The 23,418-nt window shown below is 34.0% G+C and overlaps 3 protein-coding genes across 4 annotated transcripts; 2 read left to right on the forward strand and 1 right to left on the reverse strand.

The window, feature by feature from the left end:
* The first annotated feature begins 661 nt into the window (after positions 1-661).
* LOC132177844 (NADPH-dependent alkenal/one oxidoreductase, chloroplastic) lies at positions 662-3,111 on the forward strand. Its single transcript, XM_059590315.2, has 4 exons — positions 662-1,179; positions 1,586-1,909; positions 2,478-2,637; positions 2,734-3,111. The coding sequence occupies exons 1-4, from the start codon at positions 751-753 to the stop codon at positions 2,997-2,999; spliced, it is 1,179 nt and encodes a 392-aa protein (XP_059446298.1). The 5' UTR covers positions 662-750; the 3' UTR covers positions 3,000-3,111.
* A 4,423-nt stretch (positions 3,112-7,534) lies between these two features.
* Positions 7,535-9,059, forward strand: LOC132179049 (transcription factor WER). The gene is made up of 3 exons (XM_059591670.2): positions 7,535-7,732; positions 7,818-7,947; positions 8,448-9,059. Exons 1-3 carry the CDS (start codon positions 7,609-7,611, stop codon positions 8,863-8,865), a joined length of 672 nt encoding a protein of 223 aa, XP_059447653.2. The 5' UTR covers positions 7,535-7,608; the 3' UTR covers positions 8,866-9,059.
* Positions 9,060-11,502: 2,443 nt separating this feature from the next.
* Positions 11,503-21,884, reverse strand: LOC132179794 (carbonic anhydrase 2). Of its 2 annotated transcripts, none has more exons than XM_059592572.2 (10): positions 21,711-21,884; positions 21,394-21,479; positions 16,033-16,094; positions 15,605-15,745; positions 14,355-14,403; positions 14,023-14,139; positions 13,705-13,758; positions 12,504-12,589; positions 11,930-12,035; positions 11,503-11,828 (listed from the first exon to the last, which is right to left on the reverse strand). In XM_059592572.2, exons 2-10 carry the CDS (start codon positions 21,445-21,447, stop codon positions 11,664-11,666), a joined length of 834 nt encoding a protein of 277 aa, XP_059448555.1. In that variant the 5' UTR covers positions 21,448-21,479; positions 21,711-21,884; the 3' UTR covers positions 11,503-11,663. The 2 variants fall into 2 exon arrangements, with proteins under 2 accessions (XP_059448555.1, XP_059448554.1); XM_059592571.2 differs by having other exon boundaries at positions 16,033-16,097.
* Positions 21,885-23,418: the final 1,534 nt, after the last annotated feature.

The raw sequence follows: 23,418 nt of genomic DNA on the forward strand, positions 1-23,418 counted from the left end.
TTTTTTTTTTTTATAAAATATATATATATAGATGTGGAGAGATAAATAATATAAGAAAATTTTAGGAAAAGAGAGATGTGAAAAAGAAATAGTATATTAATGAGATAATATGTAAAGTACCTGTTTACAAATGCAAAAATAATAAAATAATTACGTGATATATAGTATTTAACAAATGCAGATAGGTGATAGTGTTTTAAAACTATACAAATACGTTCAAAATAGTATTTGTTTTTATCTTTAATTTTCTTTAATTGAAAACTCAGAAGTTATCTTATCATTTGCCGAAGATTGGTTTGTTGAATTAGTTCTTGATCAATATCCTTAACAACATCTTAAACATTTTTAGGAATAAATTTACTTTTGATCTTTGTAGCTTGGGGTTGTGACAATAAGATAATTAAATATTTAATTACTCTATTTTAATTAAATAACTCAATAAGCTAATTATAAAAATTATAATTTATTAGTATACAACTTGGATATGCAAGAAAGAAAAAAATATATATAAGCGTGAGAGTATGTTTAATCCATTTTATGCAGGCCAAACAACGCCTATTTTGATATCTGATTTGGCAAGCAACTATTGGAGGACATGGATTACGAAGGAGGTAACCTCCACACAAATGCTTCTCTGTTGCCCATTCGGTACGGGCACACACTGTACGGTAAGCGTCGTATAAAAATGTCAGAAAAACAGAGCGAAGAGATAAGCCGTTAGAGGCAGTTGGAAAAATTGGGAGCCAAGCCATGCTCACATCCACAGCTTCTCAACTCAGAACCTTCCACTCTCTCTCACCACAACAACCAAACCCACTTTCTCCCTTCAGATTTTCCCTCACTTTCCGAGAAAATAGGAAGAAAACCACTTCCACCACCACCAGCCCTACTTCTCTCGCCCAAACCCGGGTTCCTACGCTCCCTCTCAGAGTCTCTGCTAATTCCCAAGCTGCGCCTGCTTCTACTGATGCGTCTAAGCTGTCCCCCGTACCCTCTGAAATGAAGGCGTGGGTATATGGGGAATACGGCGGTGTGGATGTTTTGAAGCTTGACTCCAAGGTGTCGGTGCCGGAAGTGAAGGAGGATCAGGTTCTGATCAAGGTTGTCGCGGCGGCACTTAACCCTGTCGATTTTAAGAGGAGGCAGGGGAAGTTCAAGGCCACTGATTCACCTCTTCCGGTAATTGTCTTTGTCAGTTTTCTTTTGGGATGTTTGTTTGGTTACTGAGATAATGCGAGGAAGACTAGGAATTAACAAATTTGATCAAATTTGTTTGTTGGTTATCGACCCAAGAATCCATTCTTAACTTAAAAAGAAATGGAGGTCTTGAGATTGAATTTTTGGGTATGGTTTTTCCATAATTTTTACTTTTTTTCCAGCAATTAAGTATAATGTGTTAGGGAATTTTTGTTATTATCTGTTGGGATTTCAATGTTTTTTGATGTTTTTTGATGTTTTTTGTTGTTTATTGGATGAGTTTGAGAAATTTGTGGGCTTATGATGTCTATCTATCATATATGATATTGTGGTGTGTGGTGGGTTCTTTTGAATATTGACTATGGGGCTTCAATTTGTTTGGCCGTAGACTGTTCCAGGCTATGATGTTGCTGGTGTGGTGGTAAAAGTAGGCAGTCAAGTAAAGGACCTAAAAGTGGGGGATGAAGTATATGGAGACATAAATGAGAAAGCATTGGAAGGGCCTAACCAGTTTGGCTCTCTTGCGGAATACACAGCCGTTGAGGAAAAATTATTGGCTCCAAAGCCAAAGAATCTGGATTTTGTTCAGGCTGCTGCGCTACCTCTTGCAATCGAGACTGCCTACGAGGGTCTAGAAAGGACGGGGTTTTCTGCTGGTAAATCTATTCTTGTGTTGAATGGTGCTGGTGGAGTTGGAAGCTTGGTAATTCAGGTATGACTTATGAGGCTTTCTAACTAATTGGTGAAAAACTTAGTTGTATTTTGTTAATCTCAAATTTTGTTTAAAGAATGCCTTTTAATTTTTGTTCTGTGCATCCTTTTCAATTTGATGAGGTGTTATTTGTTCAATCTGCATATCTGATTAAATCTCGGATTGAGCTATAACTAATGCCATCTCTTGTACCTTTACAACATTATATATCCTCTTATTTTCACTTGTCTCGTGTTCTTCCATGGAAGTGATTGATCTCAATCTGTCATCATATCCAATCTGTTTGCACTTTTATTACTGATGGGGGTGTGTTTGCTGGCAAATTTGTTCTGTCATCTGCTTACTACTTGCGTCAACATGTTTACATAACATTGATGATTCTCTCCTGCTTTTGATTTCTGGTTTTCCTATGTTATTTATCAGCCTATTAACTACCATTAGAAAAAGAGGAAAATTAAATGCCTAGGTGAAGATAAAACCTTTAGAGTGAGGCATTTCCAGATATCCCACTTCTCTATTTTCTTTTTCTTTTTTAATTATTATTTTATTTTTTGTTCTGTTGATGCAGCTAGCAAAACAAGTATTCGGTGCTTCAAGAGTTGCAGCCACTTCAAGCACTGGGAAATTGGAGTTGTTGAAGAGCTTGGGTGCTGATTTGGCTATTGATTACACCAAGGAGAACTTTGAAGATTTGACAGAAAAGTTTGATGTTGTTTATGATGCTATTGGTAAGATTTTGGTACTTGTCTTCCATGTCTCCATCGTTTTGATTAATTCATGATAGGTTGGTGAAAATTATTTATATTTGTTTTCTATAATGACAGGGCAGTGTGATAAGGCAGTGAAGGTAGTGAAAGAAGGGGGCAGCGTTGTGGCCCTAACCGGTGCTGTCACCCCTCCTGGCTTCAGATTTGTGGTCACTTCCAATGGAGCTGTTCTGAGAAAACTGAACCCATTTTTAGAGAGTGGAAAGGTGAAGGCGGTTATTGACCCCAAGGGGCCATTTCCATTCACCCAGATTGTGGAGGCTTTCTCATATATTGAGACAAACAGAGCAACTGGAAAGGTAGTCATACACCCAATTCCATGAGAAGAATGGAAAACTAGTCAATTTTGCATCGTATTGAATACTATTATCTCTGTATTAGAATGACAGAGTGAGAATGAATATCAAGATCAGCAGTGCTGAGTGCTCTTAATCATTTTCATTCCTTTTGTTTGTGGCCCATTATTCTGTGGTTCTTGCTGTCGATGGATGAAATTATCCTAATTATTTTGAATGATTCAGGAACAAATCCTCCCCAGAAAAGGGAAAGCGATCAATCTACAAATATTGTGTTGGGAGACTAATGTTAAGAACTATTTTTTTATCTTCCTAAAGTTGATGTGACTTTTAAAATTATCATTTAATCAAAATTCAAATATGGTTCCTAGCATTACTTATGTTGAGAAACGTTGGAACTTGGAACACTGTAGTAAAAAATTCAATTCAAAAGTTTGAATTAATTATAAATATGCCTAGGTTCAACTAACATAAAAGCGTACTCCTTAAAAAGGCTAAAAAGCCTAGGAATATCTACAATCACGAGCTCACCAGGTGACAATTAAACAAAAAATCTAGTATAAAAGAGGGTCACCATCCCAAATCGATAAAGAGTTGATTTCTTCCAAATAGAGGTTTCTCTGTAGGCCTCTAGCCGATATATTGTTTCCTTGTTTTGCAGGTGGTAGTTGACCAATCCTACCGTCCAAGAATCTAATTTCGCATCTACTATTAACATTATGAATCTATGATCACTACACAATACCGTCTTCAATGTCTTGCCTGGACGGATTTCCATTTCTCTCCTCATTCCCCCTGTTTGTTGTACTTGCCAGAAAAAGAAAAAAATAAAAATTATATATATAGAAACTGTGTAATATTGAACAGGGCTTGAAGGTCCATTGCACTGCCTCCAGGCCTGAAGAAGTGGAATGGACCCATTCCGTGAATTGAACGTGTTGGGCTCGTTTCTGACTTGTGAAACTAAAACTCCATAAGTTTCTCCTATGTTTTTTTAGTCATTTTTAAAATTATTATTTAATCAAAATTTAATGATAATTTATCATAAACTAAATAATAATTTTAAAAAAATTACATTATTTTTAAAAGAATACAAGAAAACGTCCAACACTACTCTGAAACTTTACAGCCGGACTACGGTATGGTACGAAGAATTAATATATTTTTGACTAATATTTATGGAGTAGATCTATGCAGGCAGATCTGAATCTTCTCTAATCTATAATGAATTGAAAGATATTTAGTTCATAACTAAAAATTTTTTAAAAAAATCGTAGCACCACGAATATGTCATGTGACATTTCAGTAAAAAAATATTAAAATATTAATTAAAACTTAAAATAATAATAATAATAATAATAATAATAATAATAAAAAAAAAAAATGGTGGCCGGCCACCACGGTTGGACCTGGGGTGGTCCGGCCACTCCCAATGAAAACTAAAATAATAAATGAAAAAATGATATATGTTTATTCATTTTGACCATTGGGGTGGCCGAAATACCCCCAAGGGTTATGGAGTGTTCTGGCTACTTTAATTTTTATTTTTTAAGTTTTAATTAATATTTTATTATTTTTTATTGATGCTACAATTTTTTTTAAAAAAAATTAATCATGAATTAAATACCTCCCGTCAATAATTGACTAAAGGGGATATTGTACCATGCATGCAGCTCCCCTAGTAGGTCATATCCATATCGACCATTTAATTGCTCTCAGGTGCGGCGCAGGAAGGGCAATAATTATATATGATATTTCTACATCGTTTAAAGCTAAGTCTACAGTGGATTACTCATTACATGTTCGAGAACCAACATCTCGCGCAACACTTAAAAAAATAAAAAATTATAAAAATAAAAATAAAATAACGTGACTATTAAAATTATAATTTATTTAAAATTTAATAATAATTAATTATAATTTTAATAGTCAGATTATTTTTGGAGGGATCGAACTTAAGAGGAATATAAGAGAAACTTGTAACATTACTCTTTTTATATATATATATATAGACAGAAACTTTCTTCAAATCAATCTGAATGAAATATCTTCAAACTCATATAAAATAAACACAACCTTTTAAAAAAAAACTTATGTAAAGTAGTGTTAAGTGTATGTAAATATTTAAAATACACATTATATCTTATCTAAGTTAATAAAGTGCTATTAATGAGATTAAGAATTTAATATATATTTTAAATATTTATATATACTTGACACTATTTTACATAGGTCAGAAAATATTTTCTCCTACTGGTTCAGAGAAAATTTATATATATATTGTAAGGCAATTGATGAAACCAACCTCTGTCGGTGAACAGGTGAAGGTATTAATGCAATTACACCATGCATGGTACTAGATGTTTGGCACTACTGAGCATATTTATTTTGCGCTACCTACATTGATTGCTTCCATCGCGCAGCGGGCGATTTTTTTTTTTTTTGTTTTTTAAGCAAAAAAGGAAAGGGGAGACTTTGATTACTTAAATATTTCTAAAACGCCACACAATTAAGTATAATGTAGCCTCTTTTTATTTATGTATTTATTTACAAATCATAAGTTAACCCAACAAAAATTGAATCCAATCTTAACCCAAACTACAGAGCTCTCCGCCCTTCTCTTCATAAAACAGTTTTGAGAACATTTCCCTTCTATTCTCCGCTCCTACCCTCCCCTCTTTTTTTTTTATTTTTTATTTTTTATGTTTATAGGTGTTCTCTGACCTCTCCGTTATGCGTTCGTTCACCTTCCACCGTGTTGTGCCGTAACCCGTTCACCTCCTCCCCGGCTTCTGCTGCTGCTTGCTGGTTGTTTATTTTGAATAAGTGGTTTATTCTCGTTACATTTGCCCTCATGAGTGAGGAGGAATAATTAGATGTGATGGATAATTAGATGCAAGGGGCTATCTTTCATGGCCGATTTAAATAAATTTTGTTTGAAAATTTGGCTACTCATGTCTTAGATCTAATCTGCTCGGAGCAGATCTACTCTTTAACCGTATTGAAGTTATAGATAACACCTAATTGTAATAATTTTTGTTTATATCTATGACTTTGTAATTTTATAGCATGTGGTTGTAATTTTTGCAGAGCTTTATACTTTCTGTTGTAAGAGCTTTTACTCTGTTCTGTAAGAACTTTATGCTGGTAATTAATAAACACTAGTGATGGATGCATATTTCCGAGAGAAGCAAAATAATAGAACAAAGCGATGCCCTAGATTTACAGGAGCTAGGAGGATCTGCAAGTCAATGACTCGATGGTCAGTTTACTCATGAGTTGGTCTGTCTTTTTTTGAATAATAAAAGGCAACGTGCTTTCCGAAAAAGAAATGACCACAATAAAAGACAACGTGGGAAAGGAAATAAAAGTGAAGGCTTTGGTATCGGGCCGAAGAGGACAATAGAGGGGATGGCCACAAGTGTGGGGCGGGGCCTCGTCACTCCTTGCATGATTGAAGGTCTTTCTGGTTAAGCAAATTAATGTGTTGCATCGGCCGCCTGACATGTACATGGAACTCCCATGCTGTTTACATTTTAAGTCATCACTTGCATGTTTTAATTTGCTTTCATTAGGTTCTAGAATCACAGAATACATGTCCATTCACATTTAATTTATTGGGGAAAAAAATCCCAAGCTTCCCACATTAATTGGTAATTGAGAATGAGTGGCATTCCAAGCTTGCATCTCCTGCACGTCTCACCCAATACGATTCTATATATGAACTATCAATTCATCTCTCATTTTTTTGTCAAGAGAAGAGACAAATTAATAGTACGATCCAATTCCAAGCAAGAGGATCCAGTCTTTCATTTTGCATTTGTCACAAGACAAATCAAATCAAGAGGAGTCGAAATAAGGACACTAACTATATGGTACCGATTGATGGGGAAGAGATATATATATATATATATAAGCCAGATTCAAAGAGATACCGTATTGGTTTTGCTTTTTACCATTGTGCTGATTAGTCTATATATTGAATAAAGTGACAATTCACATAAAATATGTTTTTTTCTTCGATAGACAATTAACTTAATTAACATAGTTAGGCATAGAAAACAAACCAAAGCCCTCCATTAAAATGGTTTAACTCTCTAATTATCAACAAGTGTATAGTACTAGTGGCCTGTTATAGGAATAGTTCCATTTGGGTTTCCTAGCTGTAAATGTAATAAATAGTACAAAAATCATTCATTATTGACAATAATTCAATAAACAAATAATAAAAAGCAAATTAACAGTGTATGGTGTAGGCAAAAGAACAGCATCCCTATGCCAATAAATTACTCGAATTTATTGGTAGCATTTTTTTCGTTGTTTGTGTAGTCTTAATGCACCTACCACAAATAAACAATGAAATAAAGAACGTTTTAGTCTTAACTGCTGTCTCCCTCTGCTTCATTTTAAATACAAACCAAAAAATCCATGGCCTCTTCCAAAACTACAAGGGCTTCGTTGACAAAAACTCACCCATGTGCTTCACAGCGCCCAAAGCTAGAAAAGGGCCAAAACGTTAGACATACAAAGCCTTTACAGGAGTCATATCCAGGCTCACTTCACTAGCCCCAGCCTCCATCTCTCTCTCTCTCTCGCTCTCTCTCTCTCTCTCTCTCTCTCTCAGAAAAACACAAAAATGGAAGCAGAGAAAGAGAATCAGTATAAGAAAGGGCTGTGGACAGAGGAGGAGGACCGGATTCTGCTAGAATACATACAGGTGCACGGGAGAGGAAAGTGGAACCGCATCCCTAAGGTGACAGGTAATTAAGAAACTAAACTAAGATATGATCTATTTTCATCATCAATCATTCCTTCTTATATATATCTGAAATATGGCTCTCGTAGGTTTAAAGAGGTGTGGGAAGAGCTGTAGGTTAAGATGGCTCAATTATCTCAGCCCCACTGTGAAACGCGGCGGTTTCTCGGAGGAAGAAGAAGATCTCATTATCAGACTCCATAATCTCCTTGGAAACAGGTTCCCATCATCATCTCCTTCATTTTTTTTTTTTTTTTTTTTTCCATTTTTTCTATTTTTCTGTAGAGATGAGATTGGTATGTTGTTTGACTAGTAGTATTAGTCGTTTGTTTGACTCAGATCATGCTTCCAACGTCAATGTTTTTGTTGGAATTTCATTTATTAATTTCGTTTCTTCCATGCTCATTTGAAGCATCATCAAACATGTAGTACTACAAGAACAATGTCCATGGAAGCAATCACAATGCCCTTAAAAGTATCCTTTTCCAAAAGCTTTTTGTCAATCGAAGGATATTTTTCCAGAAAGAAAACTACCTTTCTGGAGGAGACACTTTACATGCCTACAAAACTGTGTTTGATCAAATTTTAAACAAAATTTTATTCATTTCACACTATTTCTGTAATTGGGTGTGTGAAAATGAAGTTAAAAAAAAAAAAAATGAAGTCATCAGAAACTGAAAGGTAGTAAATGCTGATACTTAAATGTGTCTGCTGTGTAGGTGGTCGTTGATTGCGGGGAGGGTGCCGGGAAGAACCGACAACCAAGTAAAGAACCACTGGAACACTCATTTGCGCAAGAAACTTGGCATCAAAAAGCAAAACAGGAAAGTTGTGGGCGCGTCCAAACAGCACTCTACTGATGAGGCGGAAGAGAGACACCAACTGTCTTCGGAAAATTCGCAATATTCTAAGGTCTCTCACAAGAGTGACGCCAAATTGATGGAAGTGAGGACAAATGACAAGGCATTGACTGCCGGGACTGAGGCATCTAATGGAGAATCACAATGGATCATGAGCAGTCATTTTGCAGAATCTTCGCCGTTGATCTCGGTTGATCATCATCCGATTCTGGACAGTCCAGGCTTCCTGGAACTTCTGGATGGGTATCCTTTTGACCTAGGGTGGCAAAGCCTCTGATTTTTTTTTTTTTTTTTTTTTTGGGTTAATAAATGATCCATTTTTGTCGCTAATCATTCACCTCTATCTTGTACGTCCTTCGGATAATTTTTTATTTTTGTTCCATTAATTTACTTACAGTTGTACGTATATCATATCACATTATTATAAAAAATTAAATAATGTGATAACATATTCATCGTGTATATATATTGACATGTACATCATTAAATTTATAAGATCTAATCTAAATCATAAAACAATTACTAATTTGAGTTTTGTAATAAAATATTACAACCCAATATTTTAAAATTTAGAAAGACATTGAAAATGCCGGATACTTTAGGAGTAAGTGAGATATTCTTAAAAATTAAAAAATTAAAAAATTAAAAAAGGTAATGGCTTTTGGATAATTTAGGAGGCCAAGGATTAAGTGCGCTTGGGAGTCATGAATCATGATAATCTGAGCTGCCTTAAAAACAAGAAGGCAATAGACTAATAATTAATTAATCAACATGGGGAGGACATAGAAATTGTAATTTGAAAAATAAATAAAATTGTAATTTGATTAATCAACAACAAGTGGCACGCATCTCTTGCTAATTAATTACTTAAAAACTATATTCCTTGGGAAGATTGAAATAGCACTTATGGCTGTCAATAAGACACCCATTATGAATTATGATTGCGGTTCTGATTTTATCGAAACGATCAGTGTATGTATCTTTAAACCATTTGTTAGTGCTCTTATTATTACAATCACTCTGTGGGTCTTCTCAAGTAATTATTATCCTATAAATTTTATTTTAATGTAATTAATTTGCTCTGTTAGGATATGGAAAGTGAACAATCAAATTAATCTTGAAAATTAGCTCTTTCTTTAGCTAGGTTTTTGTTTGCTTTTAAGCAGGTCTCTTCATAAATTTACAGTTTATTTAATTAACAATATATCGCATAACACAAATTATTTTATATATTATATTTATATTTTATTGAACTGATGTAACAGTATTTATCATTTATTTTATTAAAATTATGGCATGAATTCAATGATTTTTCGGTCCTCGTCGTTTGACATGTATATGCCACATGATTGATAGATAGATAGATAAGAGGTTACACTTGCTCATTTATTTCTTCAATACGTGACGATAACTTGGAAGTGTGAGCCATTTGAGTCAAACAGAAAGGTGGAGGTTGGAGCTTTAGCGAGGCCCGAGGGCATGGGTCTCACTTCACGTGGTTGGGTCCATTATCCAGAAGTTTGTCTCTTGAGAGTTGGTGCATGACCACAAAAAAATTATTACGATTAAAATAAATTAACTAGTATTGGAAGATGGGCAACTGCCAAAATTTTACGTTATTGCAAACTTTGTTGTTTTTCTCCCAAATCCCGTTAAACCTTCTACTCGCCCACGCCGTATATATTTTCAGACAAAAGAGAAAGTGTCTTTTTGTTTTGGATACGATCATGCCCAAATCTCAAAATGAAATAAAAATAAGATATAAAAATGTGTTATATATATATATATAGCAAGCAAAATAGAAAGGGAAAACAAGAGGTTAACTTTTGTAACATGCCCTTGTTACAAAACCTGAAACCCATATGGAATAAGAAAGCCCAAAGGGAATTAGTTTAGGTAGACCTAAACCTGTTTGACATTTGTTGTTACAAAATACGCAAAATCTATATTGAGTAAGCCCAAGTTCCCAACTATGAGAAAGTATCCTAGTTGGGAAAGGCCCAAAACAATTCTATTTATTGCACGTGTCTCCATCTCAGTTTCTCAATCTTAACAATATCACTTTTGTTCAAATCTACTTGAAAACTATACCAATAATTAATAAATAGAATAACTTTGAAAACAAATTGGCACATAAACTAGTCTCTTAAAAACGGATACATACATGATAGAGTGTGACATTGATAAAACTAGGCATAGGGTTCAAAGTCTAAGGTCCAATTAAAATAAAGGTTGAAACTGTCGAAGACTCTCGTTAGCATGACCTGAGGCTAACACTACTTTAGTGATTTCTTATTTTGTAGGTGATTCGTCGTCCAATCTAACACTACAAAATCTATTATCATTATATTGTAAGACGGGGGTGTGGCAAAACCATCTTAATGTGTGGGATTCTTTTGTCACCTCAAATAAGGTTTTTTTTTTTTTTTTTTTTTAAGTTCTGTCTCCCCTCCCGCTCAAGTGCTAAGTCCACCCTTGACTGGGGTTGTTTGATAGGCATATTAGAATAGAGAAAGAAAAAAGATGAAACACGTAGATTTTATATGGTTCAACCTATGGCCTAGTTATGTCTACACATCAAAGTCTTTTCTTTGGTACATATTTTCTTTTCACTTGATTATTCGATTGTATATAAACTCTATTTATAGAAAAATAATATGAATGTTACATGTCTATTTTACTTCTACATTAACAACCATAATTGTAACTATTGTCTATTGTCTCTTGAAATGTTGGAACAACTTGAGATCTTGTAACTATTGTCTCTTAAACTAGCTTTTGTAACTATTGTCTTAATAACGCGAACGTTTAAAAATCAATCGCCCAACAAACAATTAGTTAAATTAATGATAACACAATAAAAAGTGAGTTTAGATGATTAAAAATAATAATAATAATAATAATAAAAAGTATAATTCAAGTCATATACCATAATATTATATAGTTTATTTCCAAGTGTTATTTCATGGACTACTGCAATATGTGTCCAAACGTTATTTATGACAACATATACACAGTACGCACGGTCGGAAAACAAAAAAGGCTTTACGAGACCAGGACGACAATGGCAGATGCTCATTCCGACAAAAAGAGTGAAATTTTGGACTCAAGATCCCAGAGCTTAAACGTTCCATTGACAAAATCGTAATGTGCACCCTTGAGAGCTAATGTTTTCTTCCCCACAGCATCTTTCACAAACGGATACGTCAGTAAGTTTCCCAGTGACACATTCACAGCCTCCTGCATTAGGTCAATTCATTCACATATTTTGAGCATTTTCATTTGCCTTAATTAATTGTGATTATATATAAGTGATAATAATAGGGTGCATCGTAATTTACCTTCTCGCAGTTGGTGCACTGCTCCGTGAAGCTCAACTCACTGTGATCTGTCTTGATCTTGGCCTTTGCCGGCGAGCAGATTTGGACCCATTGCTCAATGAATTCACTGAAATTTCAATACACATAAACAAATATTTTTAATTAATGCCACGTGTCTGTCATTAATTTTTCAGTTTTGGGTATGATTAGCCATATCCATAATGTACACTAGTAAACTATATGTATCCCGAATCCTATGTTGACATGCGAAGCCATAATGGATTAATATTAATTAAAAAAACAAACATATCATATATCATATGAGTACTCCTAGCTATCTCTTTCTGATAAGTTTGAAAGATGCCATTCTTGCTTTATCTTACTTTTTGTACGCTTCCAAGAATATGGCACCACTGGAAAGTGAAACATAAAATGTTTTTTTGGTTGACATGCTTATATATATATAGTTTTTTTTTTTTGTTCTCAATTTTTTGGATATTGGAATAGGTTTAACTTTATAGTATGAATTTTATTTAATTAATCGTGCTAAAAAAAACTATGCTATTCACGGGTCATCATGTTAGAAGACTTGTACCTGGCCGTGGTCCCATCGTCCGGGATATTCATGAGTCCCTTTATACCACCACAACAGCTGTGTCCAATTACCAAAATATTTTCCACCTGAAATTACATTATTCTCTTTTGGATCAGTACTATTAGAATAAAGGGCAAAAATAAAAAATATAAAAAAAAAAAGTCATGCAAGTATTTTTTCTTTTTAGCCAAACTATTCTTACTTTATTTTTTATCTTCTTAAAACAATTCAACCAGCACAATCATTTATTACGAGTTTCATAATTTATAGGACTACTATGAACAGTTGCTTAATGTTTCTCTTTATCTTTAGAGTAATGGTAGGTATCATTTTTCTATCCTTCTAAATTTTTTTAAAAACTGATGTAGCTTTTAAAATTATCATTTGATCAAAATTCAAGTATAATTCATTTAAAATTTAATAGTGATTTTAAAAGTCAACTTTAAGAAGATTTTATAATGATAAAAAAATGGTATATAGCATTACTCATATCTTTAATGGTCATCTCTCAAATTGAAGTACAGACAATGAAAAATAAGCGAAAAGGGAAATGTTTATTATAAACATGAGAAATGATTACGATTCCTCTCAAATTACAAGTAAGTTTTAGGTATCGAAACGCTTGAAAAATGTTATGTGTTACAGTTAAAAATTAAACATATTTTTATCAGGTTTTTGCTCTCTTATGTTGTAAAAAAGCTTTGAACAAAAACTTATCTTTGATTTTATGAAGAAAAAAAAAGCATTTGTACAAAAGTGAAAAATGAAACTTTTTGGAAGAAAATTCTATTTGGTTACCTCGATAACATGTTACATTTTAATATATAGCATTTTTTAAGTGTTTCGATGCCTAAAAATGATTTAAATTATGTAACTTAAGAATGGGAAATAATTTGTTCATATTTTCTTATAAATTAAATAGATCAATTATTAAATTTGTAGGATACATCATTGACTTATGTAAAGTCTATGTAAGCCTACAAATTTAATAATTAATTTATAATATAAGAGAAAAAACAAATATGAGCAAAATATTTAAAGAAATTGCGTTTACTTTGGAAACAGTGACTAGACATCACGTTTCCCCCACGACGAAGAAACGAGTGTCCCTCCCACCAAAAGAGCAACTACCACTAAAGAAATAGATGACGTGTAAGAATATAGGTGGACGGCAGAAAGAGTAGGAGGGTATCGTATTCACCTTCAGATGCAAAACTGCATATTCAATGGCCGCTCCCGCGCCTGAGTATTTGTTCTGTAGTAACCAAACAAATATAATTAAAAAAAAAAAAAAAAAAAAAAAAAAAAAAAAAAAGACATTAGAAAAATTAAAACACGGCTTTCTGAGGAATTGATTAAGAGTTAGGTTAATGTCCTTCTCCATAATTCATGACCACCTGCCGGTTGTCGGCTGTCGCCAAGCGTGGCAACATCCAACCCCAATCAATACATGACACCTAGCAGATAACTGGAAGTAATCTAGCTAGAAACGAAAACAAAAATATATTTCTGGGCAAACCTTGTCGTATGGCGGGACCATATTGGCAATGTTTCGTACCATAAAGGCCTCCCCCGGTTGGAAATTCAGGATATGGGAGGGGCAAACACGGGAGTCTGAGCATGCAAATACCATAAACTGCGCATCAAAAACTATGTTAGAAATTAAATATAGCAAGTGAAAATAATTATAACTTATTTTATAATGTTTTTATTTGGAAAAAGAAAAAGGAAAAAATTGTTACAGACAGCAAAAATCAGATAAAATTACTTCGTGCAATCTTTTTGGGAAAAATGATATAAATGCCATTTTAAACTAAAAAACAAAACGTTACTGATAATAGGATAACAAACCTTGGGCTTCTGTGTTTTGGCAAGTTCACCGTACAGTACAGGATTCTGTCTGAAAAAAGGCAACGCCGTAACACCAATCAGTGTCTAAAAAAGTAAATTACTAATACAGGCAATCCCTCAGTTAAATAACTTTATCCATCAATTAAATAAATTTTCCATGTTTTTCTACGGATACAACTTTTTTTTTTTTTTTTTTTTTTTCAGGAATCCTTGAAGCTTATTGAGCCCCAACAATCCGGGAATATCCCAATTATTTATGCTTTTGGCATCTTAAAAGTACCATAAAGTATCATGCTATTTCAACCATACAAATGTCTGCATCACGAACATTTAAAATAAGTGAACCGCATAACTTCCATATGTACCTTCAAATGCCTACACAAATTCATTGATGCCATTGCAGATAGAATTTTGAAAAGCTTTGTACTTGTGGACTAAAATTTAGGATAATTATAAATTCTACTACAAATATCTTTATAAACTGTATGACAATCTATTATTAATAGGGTTAATTACTTTTTTAGTAGTTATGTTTTCACGCTTTTATTTTTTTTCACATAGGTTTCAATTCATATCATAGATGGTAACTGACTTATAGGTAAATACCAGTTTAATATTCGGTATTCCTTATCGCCATTCCGTCAGCCAAACTAACAAACTGCAATATATGTAGTTTTGGCCACCAACTTTTTGGCCATTCGGGGTGGCTGAACCACTCCTTAGTATATTACCATGGCAGGGGTGGCCAAAACTATTACCATGGCAGTCTGTTAGTTTGACTGATTTAATGGTGCCAGATGTACTAAATTAGTATTTACCCATAAGTTAAATACCATCTATAATACAAATTCAAACGTATGTGAGAAAAAATAAAAACATGAAAAGCTATGTACTAAAAATGTAATTAAACCTAATTATTAAAATAATAAAATAAAAAATTGACTTATCAATTTAATTAATTAGTGGCTTATATATCAACGGTATACCCTTGATAATTTCATGGATTATAAACTGGCGCCTTAAATTTGTAACTAATTTATAATTAAAAAAAAATCCATTAGTGATTTACCTACCAAATGGTAGTTTGTTAAACCGAAAAGGACCAAAGCCATATCCGAATCTACTAGTTATATATAAATTACCAATTAATGGACATGGAAAGGGTAATTTGGGCATTTGGAAGCAAAATGAGGGAATTTAAACAAACAGCATGTTCCAGCTACAGCTTTCCAAGGACTTTGAGAACGTACTCGAAATTCTGTTTCTTGAAGTGGAGGAACCCGCTTTTGATCCTCTCGACCGGATCTGACGGCATCGAATCGGTCGCCTCCAACTCGGCCGTTATCTGTTTGATCTTTGCGGCGGCGATGCCCTCGAGGTCAGCTTTGTCACTGTAACAGAAAATTGTTTACCAGAGTCAGATTCTCAGACTACAATCAGTTCAGGTGGGACCCGCGTGACGAACGGCTGATCTAAGCCGTCCATTCTGGGTCCCACTTGGAAAAATAACGACCTCAAACGCGTCCACAAATGTTGTCTGAATTAATGATGGGAGCTCAAGAATGGAATGCAAAATGACAGTATAGGACGGAAAATTGTTGAATATTTACTGAAATGAGAAACTACGGTCCAAGAGGACTGCTTGTTTGAACGACAAAGCAAAGAGAAGACCGCGTACCTGAGAAGGTTCGTGAGTTTTGCAATGGCCTCCTCGTATGACTCCGTCGCCATGTCTTCTTTCTGCTAATTCCAAGAATTAACATAGGAAAGTAATAAGTTGTAATTCACCGAAGGAAATGAACAAAGAATAAACTATACCGTTTGATATTTCTGATAAGAAACTGAACCGTTTGATATTTCTTTCAGATTTAAAAAAAAAATAATAATAATAAATAAAAATCGGAGCATGGTTAATCAAAGAGAATTGATCGGATTCATTTCTTTAATGGGTCGGCCCCAAAATCAGATAAAACACAGTTACACAAACATGTTGTTTTGAAAATCGTCAGATTCGTGTAAAATTGTAGGCATAAGAATTCAGCTCAAACGATTACAGCAGGATCGCATTTCTTGTTTGGATGAACAACACCAAATTCTCAGAAACAACGTTGGGAGAGAGAGAGAAATTAGATTCAGAAAAGAGCCCAAAACAGCAAAGCAAGGCTTACGAGTCGCCCAAATTCGAAATGAAAGGAACAAGAACCGTGGGCGAGAATCAGATCGAAATCGTTTCATAAAGACGTAAAAACACCGAGAAAGCGTGAGTACTTGCAGAGACAGGAAAAAAAGAAGATCAAAGAGCATCTGTACGGACCTTTCTCAGAGATTCTTGCTGGTTTCGAGTTTTGGAAGAGAATTAAGAACCTAATTAATCACGCACTCACTTTCTAACAGGCTCGCCTCACGTATGTATAGGGTGCCCTGAGAAAGCCAAGGCATGCCTCTCGCACTTTATTGTATTGACCAATCCAGCTCAACTTCATCGCTTGGACGATTAAGCCCCAGGTTAATTCTACAAATTACGTACAGTTACGTCTTCTATATGCATACCTTCTTCTTCTTTTTTTGTTGTCTCGAGGGCAATATTTATTGATCAAATTGTAACCGATAAAGCTTATCTATTTGTACAAGTGTCTGAACAGTTCAAAGTGCTTGTTTGAATAAGTAAGACTCATAAAATAACTTATAAAAAAAAAAAAAAAATGACTCATAAAATAATAATGGGAAATCCTAGATGTTTTTGTATTTTTAATTGTGATTTAATTTTTAAAATTATCAATAGATTAAAAGTTAATAATGTTAATATTAAATTCAGTGATACTTTTAAAAGTCACATCACAATTGAAAAGACACGAAGCAAACACTAGAAAAGCACCTACCAGTGCCCTAAAAAAATATAATTAGTCATTTAAATATTTCATGTTAGTATTTTAATAAGAATAATAATAATATTCTCTATAATTATTTTATATTGGTTTAAATAGAGTATTTTAAAGTTATTTTTATGTAAGTTGTTTAAACAAAATAAAAAGAAAGACACATAAAATAGAGAAATGTTAGGTGTTCTTATAGTATTTTTTTGATATTCTCCCAATTGTGATGTAGCTTTTAAAATTATCATTATTAATTTTTAATTTATTAGTGATTTTAAAAGCCACATCACAGTTGAAAGGATACCAAAAAAACACTAAAAAAAAATACCTAATATTTTCCTATAAAATAATACGTCGGTGTGAAGTTGACGCATTAAATAGGATGATATTACAGCGTCACATTCCATAGTTTTATCCCAAAAGAACAAAAATAAAAATCCAAAAATGACAGAGATGAAAAACGCATTATATGGTGACATGTTTTTGTGCGTGGCCGGAAATTAATAGCAACGATTTTATCGTTTCAGTGTAGATGGGGTGTGAAAACCGGCCATGGACCAGGCACTCAAGACCGTGAGATGGAGACGGGTCTGCGAGCAGCGGTTGTGATTGGGCTTCTAATATTTTACTCCTGACTGATGGGAGACCAGCTCAACAAGAGGAAAAAGTAAAACCGATGGCTTAAAATAGAGGAATGACAGGGACCTAACTTTTTTGTCCAACAAAAGTCTAACTTTTGACTTATTTATTTTTAAAAAATAAAATAAAATAAAAAATGAAAAAAATGTTTAAAGCAACTCTATCTATTTTTTGTCTTTCTTTTATTTGGTATTTTTTAAAAAATGAAAAATGGTATTTTTTTCATAATAAGATAGGGTTGCTTCAGACATTTTTTCCATTTTTCATTTTGTTTTTTTTAGAAAAAAAATAAAAGGTAAAAGTTGGACTTTTGTTGGGCAAAAAAGTTGAGCCTTTAGCATTTCTCCTTAAAATATGGCCAGCCGGTGTTGAGGACCTTGAGGTGGCTAAAAGTCAACTAAAGACGACTTATGTGGTAACCACGTGGTGGGTCAGGAGTGGATGACGACCAATAATTTGGCTCACCTTTGTTTTTTCTCAAAGATAACATGAGTCATGACCCACATTTAAATATATAAAAATGGGAAAGTAGAAAATAATTGATGGCTGTGATCAGAAAGTTGAGTGGGTTGAGCGCGCGACTGGATTTTGTATGATTTTAGAGGCTTAGTATGAGTCACGGGAAATAAACTATTTTAAATAACATAAGAAATATATATTTTTTTAATTTCAATTATGAAATTGTTTTTCTTCATCTAATCACTTTCCTATAGTTATGGCATGACCTAATCAAGGGGGGTATTTTGTTTAATCCGATCCTATTCTTGCTCTACCATTGTCATACACTCATCATAGTCAAGATTAGAGTAACGTATAAATCGGATGATATTCCTTGGAGTAACTAATTAGGGCCATTTTGGAGGGTTTTAGTTTTAGTTTTAGGTTTTTTTTAGCTATGGTTTAAATAAACAATTGACCTTGGGGTCGTTTTTTCAAAAAAATAAACCTGTCAATAAAATCTACTTCATAAAATTGACAAAAGCAAAAATTTGTCAAACAGTCTAAAATAAGAGGTTGCGAGACTCGCTCGCTGTGTTTTAAAAGTTGAACTTTCCTTGAAAATTCTATCCAATAATTAGAGTTTGACCTATATTATCACTTTGATGTAACACTACACTTCATTGACACATAATATTGTTCGTTTTTGGCTTTCCCTCAAACCAGACTTTTCAGGAGGTCACCTATCCCTCTATTACTTTCGCAGAAGCACGCATAACTATAGAGTTCTGATAGAATCATGATTATCACGGTTTTAAAACACGTTATTAAGGAAGTAAGTATACATTTAAGTACATTTTCATCTCCATGTTCAGCCAATGTGGAACACCACATCGAAGGCCATGATCCTCCAAAAAAAAAGAGTCAACATTTTTTTTTTTTTTTTTTGTTATAATATTTTTAGCCCCATAAAGCTAGTTTCTTATGAAGTCCTTTAACAAAGTCAGCATTTTTTTATATAAAGTGGTCCTTCAGAACTAATTTTTAGGCCCCCACCCACCACCACCACCCTAGAAAAACTTAATTCCGCCCCTAAGCCAATTAGAGGAAGCTTTTGTACGTCATACACCCTTCCTTGACTATTTTTAATCCCCAACATCTTTTAATTGTTGATATGACTTATCAAATTTTTCATCCAATGAAGAGGCATTTGGAGGAAGACTGTAATGGACCATATCATAAAGTGGGTGCTGATTGGACTTTTGGATATATGACTAGAAAAGAAGTGCATTTTTGGACCGATATTGAAAGTAGGGTACAAAAGTTAGGCAAAAGTTAGAAAAAAAAGAAAAAAGAAATAGCAAACCATCCAATTAAGCAAGAATGGGAGATACTAATGCGCTTCGATCGGATAAATGGGATTTTTCGTCAACACGGAGTTAGAAACAACCGGGCGAGAAGTTGATGACCCCAGCCCAGGTAGACAAACTTAGCGACAGCCAACAGGTTCATGGGATCTTGTAAAGATTTTCAACGGGCTGGACACGCAGATTAGAAGTTTCATTTGCTGCATTTAAATTAATAAAATAAAGTATTTAATAATAGTTTGGATCGGCTCTTATGGATAACCGAGGAAAACATTTTTCTATTTTTTCCCACTTCGAATTCACATGGCCGTATATTTTCGAGGGTCCGCAATTCACAATGAGTGGCTCACAGACTCCACGTACACATTGAGCAATGTTATCAATAAGAAGTTAAGATCCAACGAAATTGTCACCCCAATCCAGAACAGTAGAAGGGTTAACGACCTTAAAGCAAGCCAGAAGTGTTTGAACCGATCCTAAAATCATGTTTGATGGTGATTCGACCATTCTCTCACCTCGAGGGGGTGGTCAGGTTAGGTCAATCACCCACAAAATAAGTGAGAACGAGACACTTATATTATTGACCTAACTCGTTTTTAAGAGTATTCACAGTAGTTTTCCTCTTACTTTCTCTAAGTTTAGGAAACTGAACTACTTTTTGCCTCTTATTCAAATACACTTCACAATAGTTTCCTTTTATAGTTCTTTATAACATTCAAATATTATTTGTTTTACTTTTATTTTGTTTTTATATTCATTTATTTTACATAGGAAAGTGTGAGACGAGAGAATATTATTTTATGATTATAATAAACCATGTAGATTGCCACAATTGAACTCAATGTAATGTTTAGGAAAGATATAAGGAAGTTGTTATAAGTGAGTTTTTGTGATTTTTTTTAGATTTTCCCTATGTATAGGGAAAAGAAGCAGCTTTAGGGTAGTTGCTGAGAATACTCTAATCGTTCATTATAAATAAACGGTTGAAATTGAGTGAATAGCAGTTGTATGCAATTCTTAAGAACTACAAGGAATCTCAAATGAGGTATGCTACAGCAGCACACTAGGCAACAAAGAGTGCATAGTTCTATTGTACACATTATTATTTAAATAGCTTATTTTAGCCCAACTTTTTAACCGTCACAATGCACGCAACATTACATGCATGTTGGTGTGAGCTATTGCTAAGATCCCTTTCTTTTTTCTTTGGCAGATAATATCCTTCCTTTTGGGGTCATATGATTAAAATTAAATGACGTAACAAAATCTTAACAAGTGGGCTCCTCTCCCACTTGGATTAATCTCCCTAATTAGTCAAATTAAACTTTCTTCCTTAAGGTAGTGGACTTGCTTTCCCTTTCCCAATCATTCATCGATTTTAAAATATGTTAAGGCGATTAATATTTTAAAGAGGTTTATTTCAAAACCTTGGCTTGAAGGAAGGTTTAGGTTCCCTCTAAAAACATACCTTAAATTACCTCCTTTTAATATTCATGTTTGTAACCTTAATTATCACTCAATTTTTTTTAATTAAATTTTAATTTAATTATATTACATTAATCACTCACTCACATTTATAACATTTCTTTTTTGAGACTAATCTCTTAATAGTCTGCCACCGTCTTTACACATTTGATTGTAATACTATACTGAACAATATTCCACTAATTAATTGGAAGAAAAAAAAAATCCATGTGGGTAATTACAGTTAACAGAACTTACCGAAACCTTGCTTGTACAGCATAGCATCAGGCACTTCCTAAATGTTCCAGCCATGGTTCTCTTTGGGTAATCCTCAATCTCCCCCCCTATTTCAGAACAGAAAATTAAACAAATTATAAATAGTACACGTACAACAGCAAAAACTATACTTGAAATAGGGGACGGTGCATGATTAAAAGGAAGCCAATAAAGCACTCCATTATTGACTACACTGTGCGCGCAGTGTATGTGTCTGTGTGGTGTAAAATCCATTAATATTTGCTGTAAGCCTGTAACCCTAATAAATCCAAGGGGTAGCATGTTGGGAGAGAGAGTACCAGAGAGAGAGCTAGAAAATTTTCAGCAGGGCTTGTTAGAAATCTGTAGGACGTACGCTTTGTTTGGATTAGATCAGTGGGTGGGAAACATCAAACATAATAAAAGGTCAGGAGCCAGAAAACTGATGGAAGTCGTGGCCATCCATGGCAACGTACGTACATGGAAGAATTGGTGAGGGCCTATGCCCTATGGAGTAAATGGTAATGGGGGAGATAAAGAAAGCGACTACCATCCTCATCCTCATCCTGTGGATGAGATTCCCACGTTCCACATTGCTTAATCATCTAAAACCAGTCATGGTGCACTGGTTGATAAACATGTCTTTTTTTGTCTTCCTACCAAACAAATTAAAGCTGTCTTATTTTCAGAGAGTGACTTTTATGAGGAGAGGAGGTGGTGTAAACCTATCCTTTTGTGTCTATCGGCTACTCATCAAGTGACACCTTAGTATTTTAGAATAAATCAGATAGACTTGCCTGCCACCCCAGATGAGCTGGGGGTGGCCCGCGCGGCCACCTCTACCCATGGGGTGGCTTGCCGGCCACCCCATATGGGCTGGGGTAGCGGCGAGCCACCCACAGCCCTTCCCCATATTCTTAAAGAAAAAAAAAATAGGGTAAAATCCACTTAACCTCCTTAAACTACCACTCCAATAACAATCTACCTCTCAAGCTATTAATTGCGACAATTTACTCTCAAAACTACCAAAACAATGACAACGTAGCCCCAAATACTAGCAAAGTGACGAAATTACCCCTATATAATTTTTGATAAGACAAAAATACCCTTAAAATTTTGAAAAAATAAAATAAATTTTAGTATTTTTGTTTTTATTTTAGTAAGGGTAATTTCGTCATTTTGTTAAAAGTAGGGGTACATTGTCATTGTTTTGGTAGTTTAGGGAGTAAATTATCGCAATTAATAGTTTGGGGGGTACATTGTCATTATGGTGATAGTTTGAGGGGATTAAGTGGACTTTACAACAAAAAAAAAATGTACTAAAGCTAAATAATCTGGTGTTTTTGTTCTTATTTGGATTTGTGCAATAATCTTAGGTAGCAACTGCTTATTGATGGGCACAAACCAGCTCCTTATAGAAGTTATTCTCCTTATTTTCAACATTTATCTCCTAACCTTTTTTCCTCCTCTTGTTAATGTTTTTTATAGATTTTTTTTTAAAAAAAAAAAAATTTGAAAAAAGTGTTTAGATGTGATGTAAAAGGAAAAATAATTTTGAAATTGTGTGTTAATATTTTTATTTAAAAAAGAGTGAGAGAAAAAAAAAAAAAAAAAAATCTTCGGGGGAATAGACTAGTTTGAATTTGATTGGACCATATTTGTGGCGGCCCGAAGCTAAGCACAACCCATTGAGCCTCCGTACAGTATTCTCATTTTGGGCCAATAAGTTTGGCTGAAAGTAGCTAAAACTCACCGGTGTGTGCTTATGCGCTCAGATAATACTAGACATTTGAGTACTTTTTCTCAAATGATCTAGTCCATTCAATAAATAAATAGATTTATTTATTTTTTTCTTAAATGAATGCGGGGTCCAGATTATTTGGGAAAGGGAATTTGGAAAAAAGTATTGGGATGCCTAGCAGCCCTCTATGTGCTCTTCCAGTCTTCCTTCCCCCTCTTCGTTCAAAAAAAAAAAAAAAACCTACTCTTGCATTTATACACGTACATCAAAATTATAAATAAAAAGGA

The sequence above is a fragment of the Corylus avellana genome, chromosome 4, assembly GCF_965113065.1.
Source record: "Corylus avellana chromosome 4, dhCorAvel1.hap1.2, whole genome shotgun sequence".
Taxonomy (NCBI): Eukaryota; Viridiplantae; Streptophyta; class Magnoliopsida; order Fagales; family Betulaceae; genus Corylus; species Corylus avellana.